This window comes from Cnephaeus nilssonii (genome assembly GCF_951640355.1).
Source record: "Cnephaeus nilssonii genome assembly, chromosome: 18".
NCBI classification, from domain to species: Eukaryota; Metazoa; Chordata; class Mammalia; order Chiroptera; family Vespertilionidae; genus Cnephaeus; species Cnephaeus nilssonii.
The window spans coordinates 852,493-866,897 of NC_137089.1; the positions used below are offsets into that span (position 1 = coordinate 852,493).

Sequence of the window (14,405 nt, forward strand, 5' to 3'; positions counted from 1 at the left end):
ACTCCTCGGCTGGCTGCCCCGGGCCAGGCTGGCCTCTGCGTGCATCCGGGGCGCGTGGGACCGCGAGGGACCCAGGGAGACGCTGCACTGACTCATGGGTGTGGCCGGCCCTGCTGAGAAGGGGGTGGGGGGACACAGGAAGGGGAGCCGCCCGGGCCTGTGCCACTCCTCTGCCTGATGCCAACATTCTGCGGGCACCGCCCGGCCTGGGAACAGGGTTGCCTCCAGGGCTGGGTGAGAGGGCGCGGGTTCTGGAAAGCGGTGACTTTCTCTGGCAGGCGAGGGCGGGGGTGGTGGGGCAAGGGTGAGGGGAAGACGTGGCTGATGCTGCCCCAGTTCTGGGGACCTGGCGCCAGCAGGGCCCTCTCTGGTCCTCATCCCTGACCGTAAAGGGGGCCAGGGTAAGGGGTCATGACAGCTCCTCTGTCCCCTGCATCCTGCCTCCTGCCTCCGACAGCAGAGCCAGGTCACCGCCTGCAGGAAGCCCTCCCTGACTGCGCGGTCTCAGTGACTCCAGATGTCTGAGAGCGCCTGCCATCGGAATCACCCACTTTCTCCCACAAGTCAACTGTGTCTGGGCTGTTGTTGACCCGATGTGACGAAGGCCCCAGGACGGGCAGCCCTGTCCCCGTGGGCAGCTCTGTCGGGGACAAAGTCTCCTCCCCCGGAGCCAGACCCAGCCGCCTCTGCTCTGGTGCCTCATGCCCAGACCTCTCTCCTCCCCATGTCCTGGACCCTGGGGTTCTGCCAGGTCCCCCAACCAGTTATTCCAGCAGCTTCCCTGCCCCATGGCCCCATGGGAGTGAGTCACAGCCCCCTCCCCGCCTGCATCCCCCACCCGGCCAGTCAGCACCCGGTCACCGTCACTGAGCCCTGTGCCCTGCTTCCCAGGCCCGGGGCATGCTCCCCACCCCACCCCCGCCTGCATGGCGGTGTCTGATGAGTGCCGGGAGGCCTCAGAACTCAGGGTGGCTCCGTCTGGGTGAGGACATGGGGACCCCCACATGACCAGCCTTGCCCAGCGAGACCCCAGCTGCCCTGATCAAGCCCCTGGGAACCAGGCCCAGCGGCCCCGCAGCCTTCCCACGGGGTCCGGGGGCTGACACGGGCCCGGGGGCTCCTGCCGCTCCCCTCCTGCTCCCACAGGTCCGGGGCAGCTCCGCACCAGCCCGGCGCCTCGGCAGGTCCACCCTGGCCTCCGCACTGTGGTGCGGCCCTGACTTGACCCGCGTGGCGCAGGGGCTGGCTCGCCCGGGCGGGGAGGAAGGGCGGGGGTCTGGAGCCCAGCTCTGAGCAGCCTGCGCCCAGGGGGCTCCCAGGAGCCTCAGGCCTCCCCCCCCCCCCCCGCCGCCACCCCGCCTCCCCTCTGCTGGCCGTCCATCAGGGTGATGGGCTGCGTTGGGGCAAGCCCGGGGCTGAGCTGCCTGGACCCACCCCTCGCGTCCGCGGGGCACGCACCCCCCGCAGGTCTGCCTGGCACAGAGGCCCCTAGGCCCCTGGCCGGCCCTCTGCGGCACAGCCAGCAGCCACGCCCCGAGCCCACCCTGCCCCCCACCCCTCCGCCGTCTCAGCAGGACACTAGCTTCCCTGGGTCCTTCCCAGGCTCTGCCTGGCTGCCCAGCGGCCCCGAGCCCAGACCCCAGAAGGCAGGGCCATGGGCACAGCTCTGGGCACCGCACGGCACCTGCACAGACCCCGGCCGTGACCCTGAGGGTGGGAACGCAGGGGGGCAGTGGGGGCGAGGACACGGTGCTCCAGGGCAGGACGAGGGCTGGACAGGGCGCTGCAGGGCCAGCGAGGCCGCACAGACCCGGGGGAGGGGGGGAGGCCGGGCGGCGGTGGCGTGGCCGCGGGAGGGGTAAGTCCCGCTGGAGGCCGCTGCCTGGCTGGCTGCCCACCTGCCCCTCCCACAGCCTCTGTCCCGGTTATAAGGCCTCCGGAGAGGAGGGCCCCACCGCTCCCCAAGACGCCGCCATGAAGACAGTCCTGCTGCTCCTCATCGTCCTGGCTGCGGCCCTGTGCCCAGGTGCGTGCGTGCGGGCGCCCGCGGCGGGGCTGGGGCCGGAGCTTGGAGTTGCGGACCCTGAGGCTCTGAGAATCCTGAGATTGTGGGGTTGCTGGACTCAGAATTTATTTGTTATTAATTTTTAAAATATTTTTATTGATTTCAGAGAGGGAGGGAGAGGGAGAGAGAGAGAGACATCCATGATGAGAGAGAATCATGGATGGGCTGCCTCCTGCATGCCCCCCACTGGGGATGGAGCCCACCTCCCGGACATATGACCGGGAATCGAACTGTGACCTCCTGGTTCATAGGTCGGCGCTCAACCCCTGAGCCACGCCGGCCGGGCTGAACTCAGAATTTAAAACCAGCCCCATCTCCACGGCTCGGACGGACAATGTGGGGAGTCAGAGAATCCCAGATCGCCTCTTGGGTCGGCCCCCTGACGGGCAGTGACACAGCCAGCCGTCGGGAGATGCCTCCCCCATCTGGCCCTTCAAGTCCCCTCAGGACAGCCGTGCTCCCCACAGTCACGCGTGGCCAGGCAGGCAGCTCCCGCCCTGGCTCAGCCTGAGGTCCGGCACCTGCCCCTGGGACAGCCCTGGGCGGGATGAGGGAGTCCCCGAGAACGAGGCCAGGAAGCAGGTCTCCAGTGCACCCCCTACTGGCCACTGCTCACAGTTCCTCCCCACAGGCCGGCCTGGGGCCCAGGCCCTGCAGACTGGGCCGGCCACCTCCCTCCTGCTGGGCCCTGCAGGTCCGGGGCCCCCGAGGGCTGGCCTCAGGCACGGTGGCAGGTGGCTCTGCCCAGAGGGGCCTTTCCAGCGGTGAGCCCAGGGCTGAGGGTCCCTGGAGGGTCTCCCTGTCCCTGGCTGAGACCCTGCCCCTCCCCCCACCAGCCCGGGCTCTCCGCTGCCACGTGTGCACCAGCTCCACCAACTGTAAGAAGCCACAGAGCTGCCCGGCCAGCGCACGCTACTGCCGGACCATGACCAACGGTGAGTGCCCGGAGCCCGGCGTGGGGGGCCGTCCGGGGTGGGGAGACCGTCCTGGGGTGGGGAGACTGTCCGGGGAGGGGGGCCGTCCCGGGGTGGGGGGCCGTCCCGGGGTGGGGGGCCGTCCCGGGGTGGGGAGACCGTCCGGGGTGGGGAGACCGTTCCGGGGAGGGGGGCCGTCCGGGGTGGGGAGACCGTCCCGGGGTGGGGAGACTGTCCAGGGTGGGGGGCCGTTCAGGGGTGGGGGGCCGTTCCGGGGTGGGGAGACCGTCCCGGGGTGGGGAGACCGTCCGGGGTGGGGAGACCGTCCCGGGGTGGGGAGACCGTCCCGGGGTGGGGAGACCGTCCGGGGTGGGGAGACCGTCCGGGGTGGGGAGACCGTCCCGGGGTGGGGGGCCGTCCCGGGGTGGGGAGACCGTCCGGGGTGGGGAGACTGTCCGGGGTGGGGAGACTGTACCGGGGTGGGGAGACCGTCCCGGGGTGGGGAGACCGTCCGGGGTGGGGGGACCGTCCGGGGTGGGGGGACCGTCCGGGAAGGTCGGGGCGCCGTGGGTGCACGCGGGGTGGGGCGGGGCTCAGAGCGGCCGCCTGACCACCCTGCGCTTGGCAGTGGAGCACCTGTCGGGGAACCTGGTGGAGAAGGATTGTGTGGAGACGTGCCGGCCCACCTACACGCAGCCCGGCCAGGTCAGCGGCGGCGTGGCCACCACCCAGTGCTGCCAGGACGACCTGTGCAACGAAAGGCTCCTGAACGGCGCCCCCGGCCGCCCCCTGCTGGCCGGCGCCGCGCTGGGCCTGGGGCTGGCGCTGGGCCTCCTGGCCCTCATCGTGGGCCCCAGCCTCTGAGCCGCGGGCCAGGCCTCCATTCCTTTCCCAGGCGCTCCCCCGCCCCCGCCCCCGCCCCCGCCGTGATGGGTGCGGGCCTGGGCGGGCGCTTCCTCGGAGGCTCTGGGGCCGGGCCCCGCGGCAGGAGAGCGCCTCCCACACGAGAGCCCCGGGCCCTGGCAGGGGGGCACGCGGACCCCCTGGCTTCTCGTCCATTCCACTTGGTTCCCTTTGATTTTTCTACTGAAACGCCGTCGGAATAAACGCTTGGAAACCGTCTGGTGTCTGTGCTGTTCCAGGGGTGGGGCAGGCACCGGCCACGCAGGACCCCAAGGCCCGGGCCAAGCATGGCTACACTTGAAACGCCACGGTCACCCCTTATCCTGGGGGGGGGGGCAGGCCCTCCCACAGGGGGGTCAGGGAGGAGGGGCCCCCTCACACACACCCTCCCCTGGGACGTCCTGGGGCCCTCAGGCTCAGCTGCGCCTGGAGCTGTGCAGGGGGCCGGGGTCAGTCCCGTTCCCTGGGGTCAGTCCCTGCAGGTGAGCCCTGCAGCCCCACCGGCCACCTGAACCCGGGGGGAGAGGGGTGTGTGGGGGGCTGTGTGCCAAGAAAGCACCGCCTCTAGGGCCTGGTTCTGAGTCCCACGGCCCGGGTTCTGGGCCCGCTGCCCGGTTCTGGGCCCGCTGTCTGAGTTCTGGGCCCGCTGCCCGGGTTCTGGGCCCGCTGCCCGGTTCTGGGCCCGCTGCCTGAGTTCTGGGCCCGCTGCCTGAGTTCTGGGCCCGCTGCCTGAGTTCTGGGCCCGCTGCCCGAGTTCTGGGCCCGCTGCCTGAGTTCTGGGCCCGCTGCCTGAGTTCTGGGCCCGCTGCCTGAGTTCTGGGCCCGCTGCCCGGGTTCTGGGCCCGCTGCCTGAGTTCTGGGCCCGCTGCCTGGGTTCTGGGCCCGCTGCCCGGTTCTGGGCCCGCTGCCCGGGTTCCTCCCCCTCGGAAGGAACCGGCCCGTCCTCCGGGTGCGGTGCTGACGGGGCATGGCTAACAGCGCCCCTGACTCTCCCTGTCACGTCGGGGTGAGCTGTCACACTGCCCTCTCTCGTCCCTGATGCGGCGAGGTGTCTCGTCTCTCCTTTCCCATCAGCCTGGAGAGGGGTTTAAAGACCTCACGCTGTTCTCAGAGAATCCGCCTTCGGTTTGATTGATCTTCTCTACTGTGTTTTTGCTGTTTGTCGGTTGGTTGTTTTTCGTTAATCCTCACCCGAGGCGAATTTTTTCATTTATTTTTTAGAGAGAGTAGGAGGGAGGGGGAGAGCGAGAGAGAAAACACACCATCCATGTGAGAGTGACACACTGATCGGCTGCCTCCCGCACGCGCCCGGACCAGGGCCCGGGGTCACACCTGCAACCCAGGTACGTGCCCTTGACCCTTGGATCAACAGGCGACGCTCTAACCGCTGAGAAACCAGTCAGGGCTTCTCTGTCGTCTTTATTTTATTGATTTTTTTGTGCTCTCTTTTATTATCTTCTTTATTCTGCCTACTTTGGGTTTGATTGCCTTTTTCGTTCTAGTTTCAGTAGTTGAAGCGTTGTGTTGGGACTGAAAATTATGACAAGGAGCCTTACTAAAATGTCGCCTGGGGGCCAGGAGGGGGCGCTCTCACACCGTTCACGCGGGTCAATCACAGGAGGCCTCGCCCACCGGAAAGAATCCTCCACCGCTGGTCCGGCAGGAAAAGATGCGGCCGCATCTTCTGCAACCACCCACCCATGAAGGCCGGGGTGGGGGTGGGGTTGGGGGGCTGGGGGGGCGGGCTGGAGGAGCTAATGGGGGAAAAGAGAGGACACGTGTAATACTTTCAACAAGAAAGATGGAAAAGCCGAAGCCGGTTTGGCTCAGTGGATAGAGCGTCGGCCTGCGGACTCAAGGGTCCCAGGTTCGGTTCCGGTCAAGGGCATGTACCTTGGTTGTGGGCACATCCCCAGTAGGAGGTGTGCAGGAGGCAGCTGGTCGATGTTTCTAACTCTCTATCCCTCTCTAAAAAATCAATAAAATATATTTTAAAAAAAGAAAGATGAAAAACCCCCACAAAAAACCAAAGGAGGTAAGCTTAGCTCCCCCTTATCCCTGGTTCTGTTCTCTTTGTAAAACCCACTTCGCTTGATATTAGGGTAGTCACTCCTGCTTTCTTTCTTTTTTATTTTATTATTTTCTTTTTTTAAAATTTCTTTTGTGCTTTCTTTCTTTTTTAAAAAGGCATTGATTTTTTAAAAAAATATATTTTTTTTATTTATTTCAGAGAGGAAGGGAGAGGGAGAGAGAGATAGAAACATCAATGATAAGAATTATTGACCAGCTGCCTCCTGCACGCCCCCCACCGGGGATCAAGCCCGCAACCCGGGCATGTGCCCTTGGCTGGAATCGAACCTGGGACCTTCCAGTCCGCAGGCCGATGCTCCATCCACTGGGCCACCCGGCCCGGGCCATCGATTGCTTAGAGAGAGGGGAGCATGGAGCTGTTCCACTCATTCCCGCGTTCCTTGGTGGGTTCTTGTGTGCGCCCTGACCCGCTCAAACACCCCCCCCCCCCCCCCCGGGCAGATGGGACGGCGCGCCAACCGGCTGAACACCCGGCCAGGGCCTGCATTTTACTTCTCATTGGAAAAAACCCAAAAACGAAACTTTTGGGGCCCGTGACAATCTTATTTTTTGCCTAAAATGGAACAGAAGCTGAATGTTAGTAAAGTTACAGCAAAACCACTATTGACTATGGACGGTGCCGGGTGGGAGGCCCCCTCGGCTGCTCCGGCACCTGGTGGGCGGGGACCAGGGGGCTGAGCCCCGGAGGCGGGTCCCTGGCGGGTCCGCAGCAGGTGAGCGGGGTGGGCGGGAGCGCTGCGGGTCCGGTGGCCCCCGAACTGGGCTGAGGAAGGAGGGCCGGCGGCTGGTGGGGCGGGGCGGCCTCAGGGAGCGGTGTGCCCCTCCCCCTCCCCGCACCCCGTCCCGCCGCTGCGGCAGCGGGAGGAGGGGGCGGGGCGCGGGCCGTGCGTCTGCGGGCCGCGTGGGTGTCACTGCGGGGCCGCGCGCGTCTGGGAGCGGCCGGCTGTCCCGGTGCCGCAGCGTCCTGACGCCCGGCTGGGTCCGGTGCCCGCGGGCCACGGGGCGGGGGTGCCCGCAGAGCCGGGGCGGGGCGGGGGCGGGGCCTGCGGGAGCCCACGCGCCGCGGGTCCTCCCCGCGCAGAGGCGGCGGCGGCGTGGACCGCTCCGGCGCACGGACGCGCTCAGGCTGAGGCCCGGGGAGGCGAGCGGCCGCGGTGAGTGCTGAAGGTCACGGTGGAGGTCACCCCGACACCCACCCGCCGGGCACCTGCGTCTTTGGGGCGGGTCTCCGAGGGGGGCGGGCAGGGCCTGCGGCATCCGAGGGTGACGCCCCATCAACAGGCCCGGAGCTGGGGTTGTTGTTCCCGGGGAGGGGGAGGCTGATTTGGGCCCTGGAGCCCGAATATCCCCGCGGGAGGAGGTGAACCGGGGTCCCGACCCCCACACACCCAGGCCTTCCCAGAAAGGGGGCGCTTCCCAGAAAGGGGGTGTCTCCTCCCACCGTCTGGCCCGGAAGGCGGCCAGGCCGGAGGCTTCCCGCAGCGGCAGGGGCTCAGGCCTGAGAGCCAGGGTGAACTCTGGGGGTCTTCCTGGGAGGGGGACCCCCTGGGTCTGGAGAGTATCAGGAACTGGGGAACACGCAGGAGCACCCCAGGAACAAACGAGAATGGGGAGGGAGCACTGAGGAGGACCCACCCTGGGGCCTCGGCCCGCCCTGGCCAGTCACCCTGCACCCCGGGCCTGCGTGGGGAGAGGGCTGTGTGCCAAGCTCCCAGAGGCCCCTGCGTGAACACCCCTGGGTGGCGAGCGTGTGGGTCGGGCCTGGCATTCGGGGCCCCTCCGCCTCCCTTCCCTGCCCACCCTGCCGTCTGCACGGGTCCCACCCTGCTCCTCTGATGGGTGACGCCCCCCCCCCAGGCCGTTCCGGACACCCGGCTGGGCTGGCGCCTCCTCTGCCCGCTGGCAGCCGCCCAGCGCCCATGCTCGCCCCTCTGTGCAGGGCCGCGGTGCCAGGAGCTCCAGAGGGCACGGGGCGGTCCAGCCCCCTCTGTGCCCCCCCAGTCCCGCCCGAGTGGAACCGAGGGCCGGCCACTGTCCACTCCCCACGCCCACTCTGCCCTCTGGCCCCAGCCATGGCGCCCCTGCTCGCCCTGTTCCTGGTGGCCCTGGCCGGCCTGCCTCTGGGTAAGATGGAGGGAGGGTGGAGGGAGGGACGGATCCTTGCGGGGGCTGGAAGTGGGGAGGGAGGCAGGACCCCGCTGACATCTCTCCTTCCGCTCTGCTCTTCGGCCCTGGGAAGGCGGTGGGACTGGGGGTCTGATGGGCCTGAGGAGGGCTCCTCCCTGTCTGTGACCCCCCCCCCCGCCCGCCCCCAGCCCAGGCCCTGGACTGCCACGTGTGCGCCTACAACGGGGAGAACTGCTTCAACCCGATGCGCTGCCCGTCCATGGTCACCCACTGCATGACCACGCGCACCTGTGAGCCAGGGCGGCCCGCCCTCCTGGGACCGAGCGGGAGGCTCCCGGGGTGCGGGGGAGCCTGAGGGGGTGCCCCACGGTCCTTTCTGGGAGCCTCCAGCTGAGGGGACCTTGCTCGAATGGCCCTGCCTGCTGGGGGGTTAGGGGGGCAGCCCGGGGTCGCGGCCCCTCTCGGGTCAGCCCGCCTCCCGCCCCCCCACAGACCTCACCCCGACCAAGATGAAGGTGAGCAAGTCCTGCGTGCCCAGCTGCTTCGAGACCGTGTACGACGGCTACTCCAAGCACGCCTCCACCACGGTCTGCTGCCAGTACGACCTCTGCAACGGGGCCGGCCGCGCCACCGCGGGGGCCCCGGCCCTGGTCCCCGTGCTCCTGGCCACCCTCTGGGGTCTGCTCTGAACCCCTGCCTGCCCTCCTGAAGACCCCTCACGGACGGCGCTCCGAGAGGCACACGCCACCCGCTCCCCTCGCCGCTCCCGACCCCCAGCCACGCCCAGCACCGGCTGCCAGAGGAGCCTGGGCCTCCTCCCCGGCCACCCTGTCCGTGTCCGAAGGCGGGTGTGGGCCTGGCCTCCCGGAGGCGTCTGGCCCGGGCGGGAGAGCTCAGCCCTCCGTCCCCGGCTGTCCAGGGAGCCTGTCAGCTTGGGGTCAGCGAGGACGAGGTCTGGTGGGGGGGTACTCAATGCTGCTCTCGCTAATGTAACGCCTGGCACAGGGTCTGCACACACAGCTGTAACTGGGGGAGCTTGCGGGAACCACACCGGACACGGTCAGCCACCTGCGGACAGGAAACCGCACTGACCCCGACCCGGTCACTCTAAGCCCTGAGCCTGAGGGGGACCAGGTAGTGGTACAGGGTGGGCCAAGAGACAGGGCTCGCTGTGAGTCCACCTCCTCCCCTTGTAAGTCAATAAACCCCACACCCAGGTCTCCTTCTCCAGCACAGCGCCCCAAGGGGCAGCCTCCAGTTCCGTAACATTGCGGGGGGGGGGGGGGCGGGGGGTAGGGGGTCTGCCTGAGGCTGGGTGGGATCTGTCCCCTCTCACTCAGCCAACCCGAGCTGCCCGCTGCACTCCCAGCCCGGGGCTCCGCGGGGGAGGGGGCGGGTTATATTTGGCGGCGCCCAGAGCTGACTCCAGGCTATTTTGGGCCTGGAGAGCCGGAGGAGACGAGCAGAGGGCCACTGGGCTGGCGGAGACAGGCGGAGCGAGGGCCTTAGGAGGGGCCTGACCTGGGATCCCCCCCCCCCCCAGGGATGCGTCCAACCAAGGCCGACAGCCTGGGGGAGGGGCTCGGACCCTCAGGGAGCTGGGCAGGCGGGCTGGGCTGATGGGAGGAGAGGAGGTCCCAGAATCCCGCTCGCCCCGTGCCCTCCCTCGGGGTGACCGCCGTCCGTCTGTCCGCAGTCTGGGCTGGCCCGCTTTGGATCCCTGCCTTGACCCCCAAGGCCCCGCCAGCCAGCCTGAGGGTCGAGGGTCCCGGGTCCCGTGGGCCCGACTGCCCCGAAGGGTGGGAGCTCTGCCCCCTCCCCGCTCCTGAGACGGGCCGTCTGCTTCAGGCAGGTCTGGGGGGGTGGGCGCGGGCGCGGTGAGGGCTGGAAGGCCCCGGAGGGTGTGCAGGGCTCTGAGCTGTGGGGCCCACGGCCTGATGGTTCCCCTGGAAGAACCGAGGGGCCTTTGGTGCCGGCTGCGCTCCTGGAAACAGGAAGGTGGAGCGGTGAGGGTGGGGGTGGGGGTGGCGGGGAAGAAGCCCCCAGCCCCCTCCCCCCTCCCCGGGAAGCGCAAGGACCAGAAGATGCTCACGGCATCGCCGCTCCTGCTGCTGCCCGGAGGTGCTGGTCCCGGGGACACAGCCAGGCTGGGGTCCTTCCGGAAGGAGAGGAAGGAAGGGGTTCAGCAGCTGCCTTGGGGGAGCCTCTGTACAGCTGAGAACATCGGCCTAGGGCCATCCTACTGGGCGCCCGGGGCACCGCCCACCTGCAGCCCAGACACCACAGGAGACCAGACACGGGCGGGGGGAAGGCCACGGGGCAGAGGGAGCACCCCACCCTGTTCACCCTGAGCCCTGACCCTGGTCACACGCTGAGCCCTGACCCTGGTCACACCCTGAGCCCTGACCCTGGTCACACGCTGAGCCCTGACCCTGGTCACACCCTGAGCCCTGACCCTGGTCACACGCTGAGCCCTGAGCCTGGTCACACCCTGAGCCCTGAGCCTGGTCACACGCTGAGCCCTGACCCTGGTCACACCCTGAGCCCTGAGCCTGGTCACACGCTGAGCCCTGACCCTGGTCACACCCTGAGCCCTGACCCTGGTCACTCGGAGCCCTGAGCCTGGGGACTGTAGAGGGACCCAGGAAAGGCGGGACCCCTGGGCGCACAGGCAGCCTCCACTGCACCAGCCCAGGCCCCACCCTAAGCAGGAGCTGAACTTTGCAGGGAGGACGGCCCAGGCCTCCCAGGGGCTCGGCGGAAACTGGAGGAGGGGTGCTGCCCCGCTTTGGGGGCCAGGTTGTGCCGGGCAGGTGTGTGCTCTGGAGGAAAGCAGGGCGGAGCCCCTGGGCCGAGGACAGGAAGGCCTTGGCTGGGCTGCCCCGAGGAGGGAGGGGTGCGGCCGGGGGAGCCAATCCACTCGGCGCCCTACACCAGTGCCACTGCAGCTCCGAGGAGCGGGCGAGCCCTCTGGAGACCCGCCCTTCACCGCTGCCGGGCCTCCGTTCCACCTCCGTGCACAGGCCCGAGGGCTGGCACCCTGGAGCGGAGTGCAGGCCCTCCCCGTGGAGGACATCGGACCCGCCAGGGAAGCGGGGCTGAAGGGGGACCCAGGACAGAGAATTCCAACCCGGGGGGAGGGCACCGCTGTGGTGGGGGGGAGAGGAGCAGATTTGGAGTTGGTGGGGGGCAGTGAGCCCCGAGGGGAGACCCTGGCCTTGACCCCTCTGCCAGAGGCCCCAGGGCTGCGTTGACAACCCCACCCCGGGTTTGCCCTGGCATCTGTGGGTGAAGTGGGGGTGACAGGGTCACAGGCAGGCGCACCCTGGGAGGGCTCAGGTGCAGGCACCCAGGGGTGTGTGTGTGCACGCGCGCCTGTGTGTGTGCACGTGTGCACGTGTGTGGTGGAAGCAGTGGCTGCAGCCACGCTAGATCATCAGACCCCAGTGCCCTCTCCTGCCTGAGCCTTGGCCCAGGGACTCCCATCCATCTCCCGACCTGCCGTGGTCCAGGTGGATGTCAGGGTTCGCGTCCCCAGGTGACCCCGGCCCCTCCGCTCCCGCTCCAGCGGGGACCTCTGTTGACCCAGCGCATTATCTTTGTCTCCGAGCCGGAGCTGCACACACTCTGTGGCCGGTTGCCCAGGCAGCAGCCTGCCCAGTCACTACAAACCGCCCTCCCTGCCCCGTGACCCCCTCAGAGGAGCTGGGAGGGGGCCCTGGTACTGGGGGGGGGGGAGGTTGGGCCCAGAGTCACAGACCAGGAATCTGCCCTGGTGCTGAAGTGGGGGTGCAGGCAGGGGGTGCCCCACGGGGGTGGGCAGCCCCCCTCCGCTCTCTCCTCGGCAGCCTGGGGGGAGGGGGCTTCCGGGCACAGGGGTACCAGGTAGAGGCGGGAGAAGGACCCAGACGCTAAGGGGGGTCACGGGGCGGGAGGTAGAGGAATGAGGAAGGGGTGGAGAGGTCCCACAGGGGCCTGGGAGCCCGGGGGGAGGGCGGGGCCCACGGCGGGCGGCTCCCCACCCCTAATCTGCCCGGCTGACCGGTCTGGGCTGTGCTGGGCGCCTATCCCCGCGGGCAGGCCCAGGACGAGCCCAGTGGTGGTGCGGGACGGGACCATGCGGGGGACGAGGTTGGCGCTGCTGGCGCTGGTGCTGGCCTCCTGCGGCGGGCTTGGTGAGAGGCCGGAGGGTGCCCGGGGTGGGCGGGTTGGGGGACAGGAGAGGAAGAAAGTGGGGGGGGGGGGGTGGCGCCTGGCCTGAGGGCTCAGTTGGTAGGTCCCCAGTTTGATTCCCGTCAGGGTGGGTGCTGATCTCTGTTTCTCTCTCATCTCTCCCCCCCGCCCTCCTAAGTATGTCCTCCAGTGAGGAAGGGAGGGGGGGAGGGGGAGGCGAGGAGTGTTGGTGTCCCCTGGTGGGAGGAGATGGAGGGCGGGGGGCAGCATGGAGGGGCTGAGGGTGAGGAGGGTGCAGTGAGGGTGCTGGGGTCACCGGCAGAGGCCCTGGGTGCCCGCCAGGGAGCTGCTCTTCCCGGGGACCCTCGGGCTGGGTGTGGGCCAGACCAGGGAGTTCTGGGGGCAGCAGAGGATGGACAGAGGGGTGAGCACCTGGGAAAACAGCGGAGGGGACAGCCCAGCCCCTTGGGGCCCCTACACCCCACCGCAGGAGGAGCTGGGTCTGAGCCAGACGACATGGTTCTGCCCATTTCCCAGAGAGGGAAACTGAGGCTAGCCAGCGGGACCCAGCGCCACCCAGTGCGGGTGCAGAAGCCTGTGCCTCACCGGGTCAGTGGGCTCCGTGCAGGGGTGGGGCAGGTAGCAGGGAAGGGGAGTGGCCGGGCCCCACCCCTGCGCTGTGCACCCGACCTGCCTGGGTCCCTGCCCGGCGTCCCCCCCCCTGCCCCCTGCAGACACCAGTGTTGCCCGGACACCGCCAAAGCTGCCTGTCCCCCCCCCCCCCCCGGGAGGCCCCCGCCGGGCACACGCCGCCTCAGGACTTCGTTTTCACGTGGGCACCTGGGCCCCGGGTGGCATCGCCCCCTCCACCCCGGGTCTCCGGACAGGGCTCGGGAGGGCAGGGCCTGCTGACCCGCCCTTGTCACCGCCCCAGCGGTGGCCCTGCAATGCTTCAGCTGCCAGGAGCCCACGGGGGAGTTCAGCTGCGTCACCATCGCCACGTGCAAGGCCAACGAAACCATGTGCAAGACGACCCTCTACTCGCGGGAGATGGGTCAGTGTGCGGGGGGGGGGGGGGGGGGGCGGGCGGGCGGGGCTGCGCCGGGGTCAGTGCGGCCTCCCCGGCGAGGACCCCTGTGCGGTGGCCATGTGCCTGGCCCCGTGGGCACTCCAGTGGTGCTGGTGGGCGGACAGGGGACCGGTCACAGAGGGAGTGAGACGGGGTGGCGGCCCACGGGGGGTCCTGCCGGAGGCACGAGGCCTGACGCGGGTGCCCCCTGCCCACAGTGTACCCCTTCCTGGGGGACGCCACGGTGACCAAGGCCTGCGCCAGCAAGTGCGTGCCCTCGGACGCGGACGGCATCGGCCTGACACGGCCGGTGTCCTGCTGTAATGTCGACCTGTGCAACGTGGTCGGGGCGTCCGCCCCCCGGGGCCCCCGCGGCCTGGCCCTGGCCCTCACGCTGGCCTCCCTCCTGAGCCTCCCCCTTTAGTGCCCCACCCCCTGCCTCCCGGCCCAAATGCCCTTGAAGAAGCTCACCTACCTGCACCAGGCCTCCCTGTCTCCTTTCTGGGGCGTCTCCCCCTGCGTATCTGGGGCCTCACCTGGAGCCTGCACCCCCCGCCTACCGCTCTCTCCTCGTCACACCAGCCACAGCACAACACGGCCTCCCGCTGTCTCCCCGCGGGAGCGCGGATGGTCACTGGGCCGGGGACACACTGACCAGCAGGACTGCCCTCTAGCCCTCAGAGGCTCGGCGGCAGGCTGGGGGGCAGGAGACGGGACCCCAGGTGCAGGGGGAGCCCCCCACCCACCAGAGCCAGGTCGGGGTGGATTCTCGGAGGCAGCCGGGCAAGGCCTCCCACGACGGAGAGGTTGGGTGGAGGGGGCGCCAGGCCGGCCCGCGACGAGGTCCCCCTGTGGCCCCGTGGCAGAGGGTGCTGAGAGGTGTGTGGGGGGCCCCTGAGCGTCCACACCCCCCTTCTCCGGGCCCCACTTCCTGTGTCCGAGGAAACCCAGGCTCCAGTGCGGAGGGACCTGCACTCCACCTTGGACTTGGGCCGGCACCGACCCCTGAGCACCTCCCAGGCCTCTTTCCCAGAGGGCGCCCCTGTGTCTGCAGTGGGAGCCT

The 14,405-nt window shown here is 69.0% G+C and overlaps 3 protein-coding genes across 4 annotated transcripts; all 3 read left to right on the top strand.

Moving 5' to 3' along the window:
* Nucleotides 1-1,967: 1,967 nt before the first annotated feature.
* On the top strand, nucleotides 1,968-4,099 carry LY6D (lymphocyte antigen 6 family member D). The gene is made up of 3 exons (XM_079796602.1): nucleotides 1,968-2,026; nucleotides 2,902-3,000; nucleotides 3,608-4,099. Exons 1-3 carry the CDS (start codon nucleotides 1,975-1,977, stop codon nucleotides 3,841-3,843), a joined length of 387 nt encoding a protein of 128 aa, XP_079652728.1. The 5' UTR covers nucleotides 1,968-1,974; the 3' UTR covers nucleotides 3,844-4,099.
* A 2,871-nt stretch (nucleotides 4,100-6,970) lies between these two features.
* LOC307114341 (ly-6/neurotoxin-like protein 1) lies at nucleotides 6,971-9,343 on the top strand. 2 transcript variants are annotated; one of them, XM_079796682.1, is made up of 4 exons: nucleotides 6,971-7,127; nucleotides 7,913-8,097; nucleotides 8,289-8,390; nucleotides 8,593-9,343. In XM_079796682.1, the coding sequence occupies exons 2-4, from the start codon at nucleotides 8,046-8,048 to the stop codon at nucleotides 8,787-8,789; spliced, it is 351 nt and encodes a 116-aa protein (XP_079652808.1). In that variant the 5' UTR covers nucleotides 6,971-7,127; nucleotides 7,913-8,045; the 3' UTR covers nucleotides 8,790-9,343. The 2 variants fall into 2 exon arrangements, with proteins under 2 accessions (XP_079652808.1, XP_079652807.1); XM_079796681.1 differs by having other exon boundaries at nucleotides 7,011-7,127; nucleotides 7,831-8,097.
* A 2,773-nt stretch (nucleotides 9,344-12,116) lies between these two features.
* Nucleotides 12,117-13,822, top strand: LOC307113915 (ly6/PLAUR domain-containing protein 2-like). The gene is made up of 3 exons (XM_079795922.1): nucleotides 12,117-12,275; nucleotides 13,208-13,327; nucleotides 13,561-13,822. The coding sequence occupies exons 1-3, from the start codon at nucleotides 12,218-12,220 to the stop codon at nucleotides 13,764-13,766; spliced, it is 384 nt and encodes a 127-aa protein (XP_079652048.1). The 5' UTR covers nucleotides 12,117-12,217; the 3' UTR covers nucleotides 13,767-13,822.
* Nucleotides 13,823-14,405: the final 583 nt, after the last annotated feature.